The sequence below is a fragment of the Ambystoma mexicanum genome, chromosome 6p (genome assembly GCF_040938575.1).
Source record: "Ambystoma mexicanum isolate Mex_15411 chromosome 6p, UKY_AmexF1_1, whole genome shotgun sequence".
In the NCBI taxonomy this organism is placed as follows: Eukaryota; Metazoa; Chordata; class Amphibia; order Caudata; family Ambystomatidae; genus Ambystoma; species Ambystoma mexicanum.
The window spans coordinates 1,000,322,990-1,000,339,779 of record NC_090935.1 but is presented as its reverse complement, the minus strand read 5'-3'; the positions used below and the strand labels follow the sequence as shown (position 1 = coordinate 1,000,339,779).

The 16,790-nt window shown below is 50.3% G+C and overlaps 1 protein-coding gene across 1 annotated transcript in view; it reads right to left on the bottom strand.

Moving 5' to 3' along the window:
* Positions 1–16,790, bottom strand: part of LMNB1 (lamin B1) — a 505,711-nt gene that overhangs the window by 26,648 nt on the left and 462,273 nt on the right. Inside the window, exon 10 of the mRNA XM_069625602.1 lies at positions 1,054–1,182. Within this exon, the coding sequence (XP_069481703.1) occupies positions 1,054–1,182 (129 nt within the window). The remainder of the gene's footprint in view (positions 1–1,053; positions 1,183–16,790) is intronic.

Below are 16,790 nucleotides of genomic sequence, written 5' to 3'. Positions count from 1 at the left end.
CGGGAATCAGTGTACCACTACTCAGAAATGTATCCTGGTAACAGGGTTGGTCGATTATGGGATTTCTTTGCCAAATGTCACTGCATAACTGACTGGGTCTACTACCCTTGTATTACTGAAAGTAGAGGTGAAGAGTAAAGTCTTGAGGAGCTTCTGGCTCAAGACAAAAGGAATGAGGGTGTTTGAGGGAAACAAGCGAAGCAAAGAGAACAGTTACCAGTTAGCTGCTTAGAGAAACTTCACGCGCAGAGAGTTGGAGCTGGAGGAGCAGAGAGATCTGCAGTGTGTGTAATTATGGAGATGAAGTTGTAAATAGCTTAGTTCCTGGCCCTAGATAGTTTTCTGGATGATGCAGCAGGATTTGAATTTAATCCTTACAACAACCAGTAGCCAATGAAGAGATTATAGGGCTGGCGAGATACGGTCCCTGGGCTTCAGGTAACACTTGCATTTGTTAATACATATTGAGGGGGTTGGAACTGATTATTTCACCAAAGATAGAATCTTTTACACCCCTTACCACGGGGCTGTGGAAAAATCTCCAACTGTCCGCCTTGTCCTTTTCCAGGTGTATAGGATTTACTTTAAATAAATGCCATGTCTTTCCCAGGAATGGACTTTCATTTGTATCAGCAGCCAGTTAACAAAACCTCTCCCTGCCAGCAGCTGTAAGAACATGTTGGAATGCAGTGCTCGGCTCTTGAGCAAATTACAGCTTGTACGCAGTAAGCAAATGGAGGGCCCTGCTCCCATCCTATATCAAACAATGGCCAGACAAAGTTGACTGCTAAGCACGGACGTACATGGATGTATGCCAAAATGTCCAGGACCAAGACACTTTCCAATCTGCAATGCAAGCCACGCCTGCATTCAGAGACCAAGTTGGGTCAATAACTAAGCCGCCTATTGTCATCCAGTAGTGGGGAAGCAGTCAGAGTGGAATACTAACAAAGCATTGAGGGGAGAACATTTACCCACCTGTACCCCCAACACTAGTGCCAAAGGCATAACCCTAAAAATTGCTTCAAATCAATTTAGTCAGGTTGAGCTTACCTGCTGGTGGTAAAGATCGTGTTGTAGAACTTCCACATCTTCCTCATCAACATCTTCCTCACCAACTTCCTCACCAACTTCCTCTTCATTTAAAACTACTTTGTAGACTGTGCTTCTATTAGCAACTTCCTGTAAAAAACAGAATATATAATTAATCATAAGCTCGCACCTTCTGTATTTTAATTCAGGACTTTCACTATTGGTCAGGCATACACAGACAACATTTAACAAAGGAATATGCAATACTGTTAATTTCTCAGGCACACATGGATTTGTGAAGAGGAAAGGTGAATGGGTTCCTAAATCTAATAAAAAAGGTGGAGGATTATTAGGGTAGAATTCTATTTTTGGGATACAATAAATCCATTTTGCTTGCTTTTCCAATTTCACAGAGTGTGTGGCCAGAGGAACTTCGAATGGCCCTGCCACTGCAACCATCTTGTGGCGTGCAGCCCCGGCTGCCCATATGGCTACAATGGAGGGGGTACTTTCAATAATCCTACAAATTTGTGTAAACTGGTGGCTTGCCAGGGTATTTACAGCATTAGTAGCCCAATGTACCAGTATGGTAGCCATTGGGGGTAATACATATTTGTAAGTCTGTGGCCATTTTGTTCAGTCATATTTGTCTTGACAACCAGGTAGAACTCAAATGGCAGTTGTGCTGAAACAAGCTCAGAGACCAGCTCTGCAGCCCCTAGAGCAGTTCAAACTCTGCAGGCTTCAATCCTCCCGCCAGACCCCCCCCCCTTCCCCGCAGCCACCCCCCCAACCCCAAGACAAGCCCAATTTACATATCGTGTGAATGGCCCAAGTGTTTGCTGGCTTTTTGGGGGGGGGGGGGGCTTTAGGGAGAATTTCCATTTCTGTGCCAATTCCTGTCAACCTTAGAGATCCCCAGCTCTTTCACTGGACTTTGGATTTTTTAATCCTGGAGTGAGCGAGACCCTTTTCTCACATGTTTTTTTTACCAGATTTGAATTTTGTGTTTTCACTGTTTTTTGGAGTCTGACAAACTCCATAGGCATCTGCCTTTTATATGGTGCCAGCACCTTTAGTACAGGGTCACTGAGGAATCCTTTAGATTTGTCTAAGGTTTAAATACCTTTTCTTGGGTGAGCTAAAGTTCCCAGTGTTAGGCAAGATTTGGTGCAGTACCCTTTGGGTGCACTGCAACAACCATGGCCTCCTGGCAATAGGAACACAACCTTTGGTATATGTCTGTACTACACAGGTTGGTAGTGTGGTTGAGCAGCCAGGCTTATCTCAAGAGGGGTCAATGTGAGCAGTAGGGTTTTTATACAGATATTGACAAATATCCAAATAAACACTTAAGACAAGGTTTCTTGATTGTTAAATGAATAATTGTTTAGTCAGTTTGAATAAGCCTTCTTCAGAAGGAGCAATATATAAGTAACACAAATACACACTTAGTTTCTCTAAATCAGCAAGTACCCATTTGGGATGGCACACTTCCTACACACTCTGGTGACTTAAATAACTAGGACACTGGACATTAATGGATCACTGGTAAATTTAGAGCAATACTGAGAAGGGTGTCAAATAAGAGGGTTATTAGAATAGGAGATTATAAGTTTCTCACCGTAGTGACCAACTTATTCTTAGTCCCCTTTCCTCCATACAGCATGGGCGTCCTTTCCAAGAGACGGGAGACAGAACCTTTCACCAGAACAAACCTTCCCCTTTAAATTTAGAGGCGTGCAGGGGTGCGGCCCTGGGAGCATGCGCTGCCTGACTCCGCCCTCCAGGGCCACACCTCAGTCCCCATTGATGCGTCGACAATAGATTTAACATTGCCGAATGACGGGCAGGAGGATGGTGGGACGTATGGAGGAAAAGGGACCAAGGACTAGGAGTATGTTAGTCACTACAGTGAGTAACTTCCAATTACTTACGTCCCACCCCCTTTCCTCCATACTGCATGGGTGATTACAACTGAATGTAGCCCCAGGGTGGAGAGGAGACCCTCCTTAAGCAAATAGGTTCCTAAGAATCGCCTGTCCGAAAGCCGCATCTGATCTAGAGCCAGCATCCAAACAGTAATGCTTGCAGAAAGCCGAGGGAGTGGCCGCCCTGCTTATAACTTGCCAAGGGACGTGGCGCTGGACTGCGATGGCCGTAGCCTTGGCCCCCGACTGCGTGGGCGTGCATGTTAACCAGAAGCGGCTTGTGCTGGCCCTCGTATGCTTTGATGGCCGAGACCATCCAGCGGGATATGGAGGCCTTGGAAGCCAGATAGCCTGATCTTGCACCTCCAAAAGTGACAAACGGTGCATCTGATTTGCAGAAGCCCTTGGTCCAGTCAAGGTAGAATTTCAGGGCACGCCTGACATCAAGGCAGTGTAGAACTCTATGCCTCATCCTTAGGATCAGCAGAAAACGTAGGAAGGACCATTTCCTTGTTCAAATGGAAAGCACGGCACCTTGGACAGAAATGCTGGGTGTACGCAGGACTACTTGGTCCTTGTGAAAGGTAGTATATGGTTCTGAGGCAACCAGCGCCTGGATTTCACCGACTCTGCGAGCCGAGGTGACGCCGACCAGTAAGGCCATCTTAAATGGTGACCAGCCTGATGTCTGCGGATGCCATTGGCTCAAAATGTGTGTGTGCCAGGTCACCCAAGACTATATACAGGTCCCACACAGGGTGTGGCCTCCTGATGGGTGGGTAGAGCCTTGCGAGCCCCGTCAAATGTTTGACAATCGGATTGGAGGAGAAGACCTACCCCCCCCACCCTCCGAATTCCCTTAAGCCCGGATGGCTGTGAGGCAAGTACGGCAGGTGTCCACCTGCACGCCAGAGTGGGCGCGGTGCGCCAATAAGGAGAGCACATCTAGAGTACATGCCAGAGGGTAGATTTCCTTGGAGCCTTCCCAGTGGCAGAACCTGGTCCATTTACTTTATTACTGGGCCCTGGTAGCCTTGCTCCAGGCACCCTGTATGATTTCCAGATTAGCCTGGGAGAGGTTGAGGTTCCCTAGCGTTCTCAGGAAGCACGCAGTGAGGGCTAGTTTCTGTGGTGCAGTGGGGATGACCCTGCCCCCTTGCTGCGCCAGAAGATGTGCTGGGCCAGTCGGAAGGTGAATGGGTGGCATCTCTGAGAGGCTGAGCAGCTCAGAGAACCATGGCCTGGCTGGCCACCATTGAGCAACTAGAGTTGGCGAGACTCCTTGATCTTGCAAATCAGCGGATTGGGCGGGAAGGTGTATGCGGTAATGCCGTCCCACTGAATCTGAACTGCGTCGCCCAGGGAGCTGGGGCTCTGCTCCTGCCGGGAGGCGAACTGAGGGCACTTCCTGTTAAGCCATGTGGCGAAGATATCCACCTGGGGAGGCCCCATCTGCTGACGTTCTATTGAATAATGAGGTAGTTTAGCTGCCACTCAATTGTCTGCTCCCAACCCGCTGAGCCTGTCCGCCTCCAAGTTTAGATTCCCCTAGAAGGTGGACTGCAATGAGGTAGATTTAGTTTTCCAGGGCCCATTCCCACATGCGGATTGCCAATCTGCACAGTGGCGAGGATATGGTGCCTCCCTGCTTGTTGACATAGAACATACTGGTCGAGTCGTCTGTCTGGATGAGGACAACCTTGCCCCTGAGAAGTGGAAGGAATGCTCCGAGCGCTAGCCAGATGGTGTTCAGCTCCAACCAATTGATGTGGTACTCCTACTCCAGTCAATTCCAGGTGCCGAGGACCGAGAGATAGTCCGAGGTGATGACCTGTGGGGTGTGAGGCCAGAAGGGCTTGCCCGCCGTGGGTTGCAGTCCCTGGACCACCATGTGAGGTACGGGTGGAGAGATGAAGGAATGTTGATCATCTTGGATTGAGAGCCCCACTCCTGGTTCCATGATGCTGCGAAGTGCAGCTGAATACTCATCCTTATTCTTGCGTGTGGTACGGCTAATGGACTGCTGACAAGGGACCCAGGAGATGCTGGTACCACTAGACCGAGGTCACTTCTCTGCTGAGAAAGTGAGTGGAGGCCCTCCTGATGGCCGTGATCTTGTCCTCTGAAGGAAACACCTTCTTGGAGTCCGTGTCCAGATGAGGCTCAAGAATGTAATTTCGTTGCATGGAGCCAGGCTGTCCTCATGTCCGTGGCAATACAGATGGCACAGCCAGAGGTGTCAATGTGGGCCACGGTGGACTCCATGAGGCCTGTGCCACCAGCTTCGCCTCAGCCAGTCCCGCCTTGAAACGCGATTGGCTCTGCGTAGGGAGTTCCTGAAGGAAGTCCGCAATTTCCCACCATAACCTTTGGTTAGCGGCCACCAGCATGGCATCGGCTTGACAAAGATCAAGGACGTGCTGGAATATAGCTTCCCTTACGTCTCCAAGTTCTTCGCCTTGCTTAGCAGCGCCACAGAGGAGGCGGATGACGACTGAGGCTTGGAGTATAGTGATGCCGCAGCGATCACCGAGGAGTGAGGCTGGGCCGATAGCAAGAGTGTATCCCCCTCCATCTGCCTGCATTTAGCATTCAGGCATCTATTGACAGGCTGGGCAGAGTGGGGCTTGAGTCCACCCTTTTTGGCTAGGGACAGTACATTGGTCTGCAGTGGAAGTCCCGTTTTGGCAGAGGGGCGTTGCGCGAGGACCCCCTCTGCTGGTTGCTCGACCTCCGGTTGAGGTAGGTTCAGGTACTCGCCCGCCCTGCAAGATGTTCGTGGAAGGCCTTGGCTGACAAGCGCATGTCAGGGTCCTCCTTGTCCGTGTCCTGTGGGTCAGGAGGATCCTGCGTCGGTTGAGTAGCGGGAGCTCAGATACTGGGACCAGAACCTGAGGCTGTGGAGGAGGCTGGTATGGAAGCGCCCGAGGGGCCGGGGGCAAAGGCTGTGCCGGGGGGGTGCCGGCAGAGGAGCCCGAGGTGCCGGAAGCATTGGAGGTAGCACATCCCCAAGGTCATCCCCGAGGACTAGGAACCTCTCAAAGAACCTGTCTTCACAGGGGTTGTAGGGGATATAGACAGGGTAGCATGAGGCTGCCGGAGCCGTTGCATGCCCTGCCTGTATGGACGCAGCGAGAACCTGCCCTGAGCAAATGAGGGCTAGGCTGTAGGCCACGTACCTGGTTGAGGCCAGCCCCATCTGGACACTCGTTCCTCGCAGAATTCCTGGAGAGGCGTTGGATGGGTGCTGATATCTGGCACGGCGGCCATTTTGTCGAGCTGCCCGCCAAGTGCCTGCGTCGTGTTGCTCTGCTCACTGGGCCCAGTCTCCTCTAGGACTAGAGTGTGGATCGTGAGGCCTACCCTGCTCCTTGGACCTAGACCTGGTAGGAGTGACCCTCAGCTGTGTTTAGGCACCCCACCTCAGACGTATTGCCAATATTAGGCCGTGGCCCCTCAGGTGAAGACTCGGTACAAGAACCTTCCGGTCCCTCGACACTGTCACTGGGAGGATCCCTCAGCCTGGACGCCAGTAGCTGGAGAAGCCTCAATGCACGTGCCGGTACAAGAACCTGCGCAGGCTAGTCCTTGGAAAGTAGTCTCCTTGCGGGGTGCGATAATAGAGGCCCTACCTTGGGCCTTGATCGATGATTGACGAAGTCCTTGAGGTCGTCTAGTGGAGACAGGGCGTTGCACACTGTAGAAGCTTGCCAACCATGGTCTGGGCCAAGGCAACTTAAACGGAGGACATGGGGGTCTGAAGTTGGGAAGAGCCAGTCGCAGGATGGACACCTGCTGAACCCTGTGGAAGTCGACATGCGCCGGGGAGGAGCGCGACGCTTGAGGACCGATTGATTACCTGTATGATAAAGACAAAGACCAAAGAAGACATATCCACGCATGGAATTACATGGCCGAAGCCAAACCCAAGAGCGCTGCTGAATTCAGCACGTTCCCGGTGATGTGGAAAAGGGGACTGAGGTGTGGCACCAGAGGGAGGAGTCAGGGCAGCGCATGCTCCCAGGGCCGCATCCCTGCATGCCTCAAAGTGGAAGGTTTTTTCTGGTGAAAAAGGTTCCCATGCAGTATGGAGGAAAGGAGACGGGGCGCAAGTGTAAGGAACGAGAGGAGATTGATGCATAGGCTCGAAGGCCCCCCTCCCCCACCCACCCATGAGCCTAGTCAGCACGACCGAGTTCCCATGCTGGGGAAGGTGCCTTCACCATCAGAGCAATCCTTTGATAAACTCCTTGCCTAGACTGACCAAAGAGAAGACCGTCCTGAGATCTAGTGAAACAGGAGACGGCTACAAATTGCTGAGAAGGTCTGGGTGCCAGATCTGCCTCGGCCATACTGGTGCGACAAGGATCCTCCTGCACCAACACTGTCAGAGTTGACCGATGACTCGTACCAGAGGGAACGTGTACAGGAACAGGCCCCCCGAGGGAAGGCGAACATGTGCCCCATGCTTCCTGGCTGGGGAAACCTGCTGGCACATGTGTCCGTCACAGTCGCCAATAGATCGATCTGGGGTCTGCCCAACTTGGGGTCTGCCCAACTTGAGGAATAGGTTGTCCACTTGATCCTGCCGAAGCTCCACTCGTGGCAAAAGCGCAGCTCCCTGCTGAGAAAGTTGGCAACTGTTTTAGATTACCTCCAGGTGAAATGGGATGAGAAACATCCCCTGGGCAATGGCCCAGTGCCACAACTCTGCCCTTGAGGGACAGAAGGACAGACTTGAGGGCCCAAAACACTGCCGGTAGTTACAGGATGTTGATTTAGTGTCTTCTCCCGAAGCCACAGGCCTCTTGCGTGGAGACCTCTGGTGTGGGCTCCCCAGCCCTCCAGCTCCAGGGACGCATCCATCGTGACAGTCTTCTGGTATGGAGGTGCGGGGGGTCTGGAAGTCTGCACCCAGTGAAGTTGGAGCACACGCCCCCCCACCACCTTATTGCTTAACAGAACTCGTAGAGCACAATCCTTTCTTTGAAGCTCCTGAACACCTGTATCCAATGGGTGTCCAGGAATTCCTGGAGCAGTTGCATCCACAACCTGCAGAGCCGGATCAGGTAGATACATGACATGCAGAGCAAACTTGATGGTCCTCACCGTGACGATCTTCAGTGCCAACAGCAGCTGCACCTTGCCCAAAATGGATGCCATCTTCTCCTACGATGGGGCCACCAGGAAGGCCACTGTTGAGCCTGGACCCCAGTAATAGCATGTCCTGTGATTGAGTCAAACAGGACTTTGCAAAGTTCACTGAGAACCCCAGATCCGTCAGAAGCCGAACGGTCCTCTGATGAATGGTGACGTCCCTTGCCAATCGTCGAGGTACAAATACACCTGTATACCCTGCAGGTGCAGATGGGCTGCCATCAGAGCCAGGCACTTCGTAAAGACTCAGAGCTGACTTCAGCACAAAGGGGAGAGCATTGAACGGGTAGTGCTTCCCTTGAACGACCAAGCGCAGGAACTTGAGGTTTTTCGTCAATGGGGACGTGGACGTACGCGTCCTATAGATCCAACAACGACAGTCTACTTCCTCCAGTGGCTTCCTGTCTTGGCAGGATAGCTCAGGGGCAACATGCTCACCTTGGAAGCAAGACCACAAGGTCACAGTCCTAATACATGTGAAATGAGTTTGCCGTGACACCTTACGGTTGCTTGCAAAAAACTTCAACCAACAACAATATGAGGTGAGTATCTGAGTAGATTCAAATGTCCTCTGTCGCCTCTCTTAAATTAAAGGCGTAGTGTGTCGCTCTAATACGATTGTACAATTGGCTAAACAGTTGCCGTGTTATACCGCCCAGTCAGGTATGTCGTTACAAAGTCGACATCACTGCAGCACAATTAATCAACTGCTCGTAGTGCTTTTAGTAAAGTGCAGCCCGATTGGGTCTGGGTCTCGTCGTCGCGTCACGTTAGTCAGCTTATTAGCAACATATTGATTTAGATTTTTTTTGTGTTTTTTGTATTCCTTGACTGTGGCTTTTTAGGTTTACACATACACCTCTGTCTCCCGGTGTACTTATATTGTCACTGATGCGATATGGTTGTTTTTCCTGTTCTTTAGTTCATTCTGTACTAAAAGTTTAAGGATTATGCTATTTTTGTATTAAATAATGTATTATGCCCTGTTGGCATTTTTACGATGTATTCTTACCATTGAAGGTTAATAAAATTATAAATTGCATACTTGGTTCTATTTCCTTGCGTAGTACCATTAACGGCAAGTACCAATGTTTAAAGTTATGTTAAGTGGGTATTGTTCACCCCTATCCTTGCCTTCCTACTAGTGAGGTTGGACACGTGACACCGTGACATTATACTGTGGACCATCTTTTAGTTTATTTTTTAGGTGTTCCTAAAGTTAGGGGGCGTTTTGGTCCATAGTTTAATCCCCCCACCTCTTTAGTGTATATTGCCCACCTGAGAATCAGACCTAGAATGAGTGTCTAGGCAATAGTGTTTTCTAAAGGTGTGTACAGAACTCCAGGTTGCCGCTTTGCAAATGGACTCTAGGGGAACATTTGCAATGAATGATATGGACGCCCCAGTGCCTAAAGTAGAATGTGCTCTAGGCTTGAAGGGCAGCTCTCTTAGCAAGACTGTAGCAGAGTGTGATGCATTTGCCAATCCATCTAGAGATAGTGGATTGAGACTGCGTCTCCTCTTCCTGCCGCCACCAAAACGAAAAATTGGCTAGTTTTATTTAGTGGTCGAGTTCTTTCCATGTAGAACATGACAGCTCTGCGTACATCCAGTGTGTGCAGGGTTCTTTCTCCCAGGCTTGAAGGATTTTGAAAGAATGTTGGTAGTTCTATATAGACTAGTTCACATGGAACTTGGAAATTAATTTAGGCGCAAACCTAGGGTGAGTGCGCAGAACCACCTTATCTTTGTGAACTGTTACAAAGGGATCTAGGATTGAGAGCGCTTGTAGTCCACTTACTCTCCTAATGGAGGTAATAGCTATTAAAAAAGCAGTCTTATAGGCGAGGTCTTGAAGACTTGCTTTGCGCATGGGCTCAAAAGGAGCCCCCATAAGCCTAGTCAACACCACGTTTAGGTCCCACCCGGGTTAGAAATGGGAGGGTGAATTTTCTTCACTCCCTCCATGAAAGCTTTAATAAGTGGCATCTTCCACCATGACACTTTCTGTTGTGATGTAGTATAGGCTGAAAGTGCAGCTAAGTGTACCTTTATGGAGTTAAAGACCAGGCCTGAGTCAAGTATATGAGTTAGGTACAAAACAATGTGTGTGGGATAGCAATTAATCGGGTTAATGCTCTGAGTTGCACCAGATAAACAGTTACCATTTACTGGAATAGCAATACCTCATGTTCGGTTTTCTTGCCTCCCTGAGAATGTCCATACATCTGAGGGAGCTGCAGGTGCCCAAACTGACCTCAGGCGCCAGTGCGCTAGGTTCAATGTCCGCGGGCAGGGGTGAAGCGTCTCCCCTCTGTCTTGCGACATGTTGTACGGGCAAGCAGTTTGATTCGAGGAGATAGGGGCATCTCCATCAGATGAGCGAACCAGGGTTGGCGGGCCCACAGGAATCATCGTGACTGGTTCCTGGTGCATCTTGTGCATGATCTTGAGGGTACACAGATTTCCCTGACCATGTTATCCAGAGTGTTCCGCTTGGAACGGTTCTGGGGTACCTGGAGGCGTAATCTTGGCATCGAGCGTTCTCCAGAGTTGCAAACAAATCTATCTCTGGGAAGCCCCATTCTGCGAAAACGTTGGAGGTCGTCTTTGTGTAATCGCCATTCGTACTCCATGGGCAACGGGAAGTCTCTGCTGATTAAGTCTGTCAGAAGATTGAGTTCCCCTAGAACATGTGATAACAGGAACATGTGTTTGAGAGCCCACTTCCAAATGTTCTGGGACAGTTTGGACAGCCCTGGAGAACCCCCTTGTTTGTTCAGATAGTACACGGCAGTGGTGCTGTCTGAGGAACAGGATCGTCTTCCCCGGCAGTTGTTTCTGGAAAGCTTTTAGTGTTTCGAAACACTGCAAACAGGTTTATGTGGCTGGATGCGCTGTCTGATGACCAAACTGTGCGTGTTTTGTTGAAGCAGGTGAGCTCCCCACCCTGTAAGAGACGTGTCTGGTTAGAGTGGCTTCCACTGCGGGAGTGGTGAAGGATTTCCCCTTCAAGAGGTTGTCCCTAGACCACCACTGCAGTGAGAACAAGGACCGGCGAGACAACCACGAGGCTGTCCTTTGTTCGAATTAGAGCCCCTAGGAACTGTTTGACCTGAATGGGGTCCAGGCTGGATTTTTTTCTCGTTGATAGAGAATCCCAGATTGAATAAAAGATCCATCATCTTTTGGGTATTTGACGGACATGTTTCATAAGAGTCCCCTGTTATGAGCCAGTTGTCGAGGGAAGGATAGCCTGCACAGATGTGCTGCTGCCACCGCTAGGACCTTTGTAAATACCCTTGGTGCAGATGCTATGCCGAAGGGTAGTACTTTGAACTGATAATGCTTGCCTTGTATCATAAATCTCAGGTATTTTCTGTGCGCTGGCAACATTGAAATATGAAAGTATGCATCTTTCATGTCCAGTGTTGCCATCTAATCTCCCAGTGATAGCAGTGGAATTACTTCCTGCAGAGTGACCATGCAGAACTTGTGGCTTTACAAATTTGTTCGCTGGGCACAGATCTAAAACCGGGCACGTGGTAAGATCCTTTTTGGGTACAAGGAAGTACACTGAATAAATAACCTTTCACCTGTGACAGAGGTACGATTTCTATGGCTCCTTTCTCTTGTAGTGTCAACTTCCTGAAGTATGCGAAGATGGTCTGGTGTCAGTAGTCTTGCTTGTGGAGGTGTGAATGTTGGGGACCAGTTGAACTCTATACAGTACCCGTGGGCTACGGTCTTTAGCACTGACTGGTCTGTTATCCCCTCCCATGCCTGAAGGAACAATTTGAGCTGGCCCCTGACCGGGGAGGAATCGGAGGGGACCCAAATCTTCGGGTCATTTTGTACTCGAAGCTGGGGAGCCTCTAGGGGTAGAGACCCCGGCCCCTTCCTTTGCCACGACGCTGACCCCTTTGGGGTTACAGGGTGGTGTATCCGCCGTTTCCCTGTGGAGAGTTCCAATTGTTTCCCCGAGGACTATTGAGGGAAGCGTTGGCCACGAAGAAAAAAGCAGTATGGACCCAGATCCTCGACTTGTATAGGGTCTGTAATTTGGTCCAGCGTTTTCAGGGTGTCGTGCTCTCTTGAGGCCTTCGAGACCGCATCGACCGCCTTCCCAAACAGGTTGGATTCATTTATAAGTCACGCTTGCGTCTCTGGCTTGAATCCAGAGTTCCGTAGCCACGCATGTCTTCAGGAGTGTACCCTGAGCCAGGGATCGACCAGCCGTTTCGGCAGAATCCAAAGTGTTCTTAAGTATGCTTTGGTTCAACTGTCTGCCCTCAGTGACAGTGGTGAGTAGACGAGTACATAGAGGTTCGGGAACCTCCTGTATGCCTTCCTGTAGTGAGGCCAACTGGGCATCGGTGTAGCTGGCCAACAAGGTTGTGCTGGCAATAAGCGTTGAACGCTGCGACTATGATCCTCTTCCCAACGGCGTAGTCGTTTACTTTCCTTATTGGGGGTGCCTCGCCGATTGACAAAGGGACCCCTGCCCTCTGTCACCAGAGAGTAAGGGGTGGAGTGACCTGATATACAGAGTATTTGAGGGAGGACGACGAACGTTTTTCTATTCTTGGGTTAACACCTCTCGTGAGAGCAGGTGTTAAGGAGGGCGCCAGACGTTTAATTGAATTGAGGAGAGGGATAGCCTGGCTGGCCAGCAGCTTCTCCGAGAATGTCCTCCACAAAGTCCGCTTCAGGGACAGTTTCATCTGTAGCAATCTTAAAGTGATCAGCTGCTTTACGCAACATTGCGTTGAAAGTCAATTGATCATCCACTGGCGAGGGTTGTTGCCTAGTGGGGGTGGACTGGGGAGAATCCAGAGACAAGGCATCAGGATGTTGTGGATCTGGAGACTGCCATGGTTGAGGGTCACCCACATCGGGGTTCTCCTCCCAGCCCTCCATGTGATTGTGCATGTCCTCAGGGTTGATGAATTTCTCATGCTGAGTTTGCAGTAATGTCTTCTTCAGTTAGGTTGTAGTTTTATATATCCTCTTCCAACGAAGGGTCAAAAAGCCTTGGAAATTTTCCTTTGGGTGTAACAGGGCTGTCATCCCATGGCCTCCTAGGTGTGGGTTGTTCTGAACGGGAAACAAACCTGTCCAGTCTTTCCATACAGTTTTCAAATCACTTTAGTTCAAACCGAAGACCGAGAATGGTCTAGAAGTGGAAAATGGTCCCGAATACGCTCATCTGTCGAAAAACATTGAGATTTTAGTCTCAACGTCGAAGACCGCCCTTCTTTGCCATCACAAGAGCTCCTCCTGAGGGACCGACAGAGGTGTGACGTCTGTCTTTCAACTTGTGGGTGGGTTCTGGTACTCCCTTAGGCCATCCTTGGATCTCAGCAGATCCTTGGCTTCTCTGTAGGCCTTGGAGCATCCCCGGGCTGCCGTTTCTGAGAATCAGCGGAAACAATCCTAGCTAAGCTGTCGGCGACATCCTCTGCAGTCGGGAGGCATGTAGCTTCAGCCTGCGATTGCGAGGAAGTCTTTTTCGGTAGAGCCGGGGCCTTGTCTTCGACAGCAGCCTTTTTTGGCAGTGCCGTCTTCGACGGAACCGGAATCCTATCGTCGCCGGACGCCTTCTTGTGATGAGCCTCGACAGTACCTAGTATATTAGGGGTAGCACCCTTTGTTTTTGATGGCCCTGTCACTAGGCGCATATGCGGCTGCAGGGAGGGCTGTTGATCCGGACGTTTGGCGGGTGCTGCCGGAACTTCTGGTGTCCCCTTTGGCGCGGAAGTCTTCTTTGACCTGGCTGAAGATTGACTAGGGGTTGTGTGTTTAGTGCCGTGTACATGTTTGTCTTTGTCGCCGGGGTGTGACTTCCCCATAGCAGTGCTTACAGACTATGCGGAACGCAAGCATTCTGTCGAAAGGTCAACCTCCAGTTCAGAGGTTTGATAGTCACTCTCGCCGTCGCCACATTCGGTGGCTGCGGCAGAAAACTTCCTTAGACATACCGTATGCTGCCCACATCTCGACTCCATGCTTCTTTAATGTCTTAGGATGGAGGAGCTTACAAGTTGCGCATCCTTCCTCCTTGGGGAGGAGGGGCAAGCACCTGTAACGCTGCCTCTGCTCATCTTTCCAAGGAAATTTGCCCTTGCAATCTAGATTGGTATGGAGGACTCCATTTAGATTGTGCCCTATTTGTAAGGGCAAATTTCCATGGAAAGATGAGCACAGATGGTGCAACTGGTGCTTGTCCCTCAATCACAAGGAGGAAGGATGCGTGGCTTGTAAGCTCCCCCATCCTGATCCAGGAGATTTTTATATATATCCTGGATCACCGTCCCAAGTTCTGAAGGTCTTCGGCGCAGATCTGGAGCAGCTGTCGAAAGAAGGGATGATAGGGTTATCTGAATTTTAAATAACTATTCGACCAAAGGTCGAGGGGACAATAAGCAACGTCTTTGACAAGCTCCGCATAAGGCGACAAGTATGCTGGGCTGGAAAAAAAAAAAACTATCTTAGGGACCTCGACGTGTGAGGGATATTTGGTACACTACACGTCACGTAGGGATAGTGTTACAGGCATGCCCATGTCGACGTCCCCTTTCGATTCTCGAAAGACAAGATGCAATACTCTGCGGTTACCACTGGATGTCGGACCATATGCACAGCATGTGATTCTAAGCAGATTATCAGAAAGGGTAGATGTTCCTCCCGTGAAGCCCTCTGGTTGCAAGATCTCTGTTATAATGGGTGAGTAGGTGGAACTTCCGCAAAGGAGGGCCATTTCTTACTGCAGGCTGACTTTAACCTATGATATTGTAATCTCCCAGAAACAAATTTCTTGTCAGGATATAGGTCTCCCAAACATTTCCTTCCCAGAGTCCCATCTTTTCTGTAGGGCCGTGTCTAAGGTGGGCTCAAGGTCTGGTTAATGCCACATCCCACCCTGTCGATTAGTCTAGACCAGGCTTGCACCGTGGAGCCCACCAGGTCAACCTCCCCCTGATCCCTCCCCTCCTGGCTTTGGCAAAAGGTATAGCCCGTAGGCTCAGCGGGGCCGCCGCAAACTTCTCAGCCTGTATGTGTGCATACGATTCCACAGAATGACCAATATTTTGCAAAGTGTGCTTGGGCTGCATGGTAGTATAGTAGGAAATCTGGGGCCTCTAGTCCCGCCCTCCCCCCTTCTCACAACTTGGGCCATCGGAGCCTCATGGTTCCCCCTCCCCAAACAAATCGATGCCAGTTTGGCGTTTGAGAAAAAATAAGGCTGCCAGGCCATATCGGAATATTACAGAACAGATATAGTAGCTTTCGCATCACTACCATTTTAACTAACGCTATTTGCCCATATAGTGATAATGGAACTGTGTTCCATACCTTAAGTTTGTGTTCTAGGAGCACCAGGTAGGGTTCATAGTTAGTGAATAAGGTCTGCTTATCTACAGCCATTATAATTCCCATGTATCTAGCGGAGGTGGGTGACCATTTGAATTGGACAGTGGCCAGGGATTGCACCGTGGAGGGTGTAAGTGGTATGATTTTGGATTTTGTCTGATTAACCCGGTACCCGGAGTATCTAGCAACAGTTATTTCCTGCATCACCGGTGGTAAATTGGCTTCAGTACTTCGGATATACAGCATCGTGTCGTCAGCGTAGAGTGAGACAAACTGGGTGGGTCCCCTAATACAAATACCCCTCAATGCATGTTCGTGTCTTAGTTTAGCCGCCATGCCCTCTATGGTAAATGCAAATATAAGGGAGATTGCGGGCAGCCTTGTCTGGTGTCTCTCCCAAGTTCAAAACTTGCCGATAGGGACTTGTTCGTTCTAAACATGCCCTAGGGTCAGCATACAGAACCGGAATGTAGCTAGTGAATACTGGGCCAAACCCCATTCTGTCTAGTATGGCATACATATAGTTCCAGGATACAGAGTCGCATGCTTTTTCAGCATCTAGAGCAGGGGTGCACAACTGATTTTGACAGAGGGCCGAAAGTACCCTACATGATGGCTATAGTGGGCCGAAAAGTAAATGTGGGTGGGGCGGTAGGCATATCGTGGCGGGAGGCTTTTTCAACCCCTAATTTTTATTAAACACTATGCCCCATAGCTCCCACCCCTCATGCAAACACTATGCCCCAAGGCCCCCACCCCTCATGCAAACACTATGCCCCAAGGCCCCCACTCCCCAAACACCTTGCCCCATGGCCCCCACACCTCATGCAAACACTATGCCCCAAGGCCCCCACCCTCAAGCAAACACTATGCCCCATGGCCCCCACCGCTCATGCAAACACTATGCCCCATGCCACCAAGCATGCACCATGCATACATACTCCTACAGACCCCAACCACCCCCAGCCCTGCATACACCATGCACCCATACAGACCCGAACCCCCCACCCACACTCCCAACTCAGCACACAAACTCACAAGCATACACCATGCACCCACACAGACCCAAACCCCCAACTCACCATACAAACTCACATGCATACACCATGCATCCATACAGACCTGAACCCCCCCCCCCCCCCCCCACCCCCTAAACAAACTCACAAGCATGCACGCATACAGACCCGGACCCCCCCCACCCCACATCTCAACATACACTGCACTTGCACACAAACACATTCAAGCAGACCCGACACCCCCCCCCCCCCCAACCCCCGCATCTCAACATACACTGCA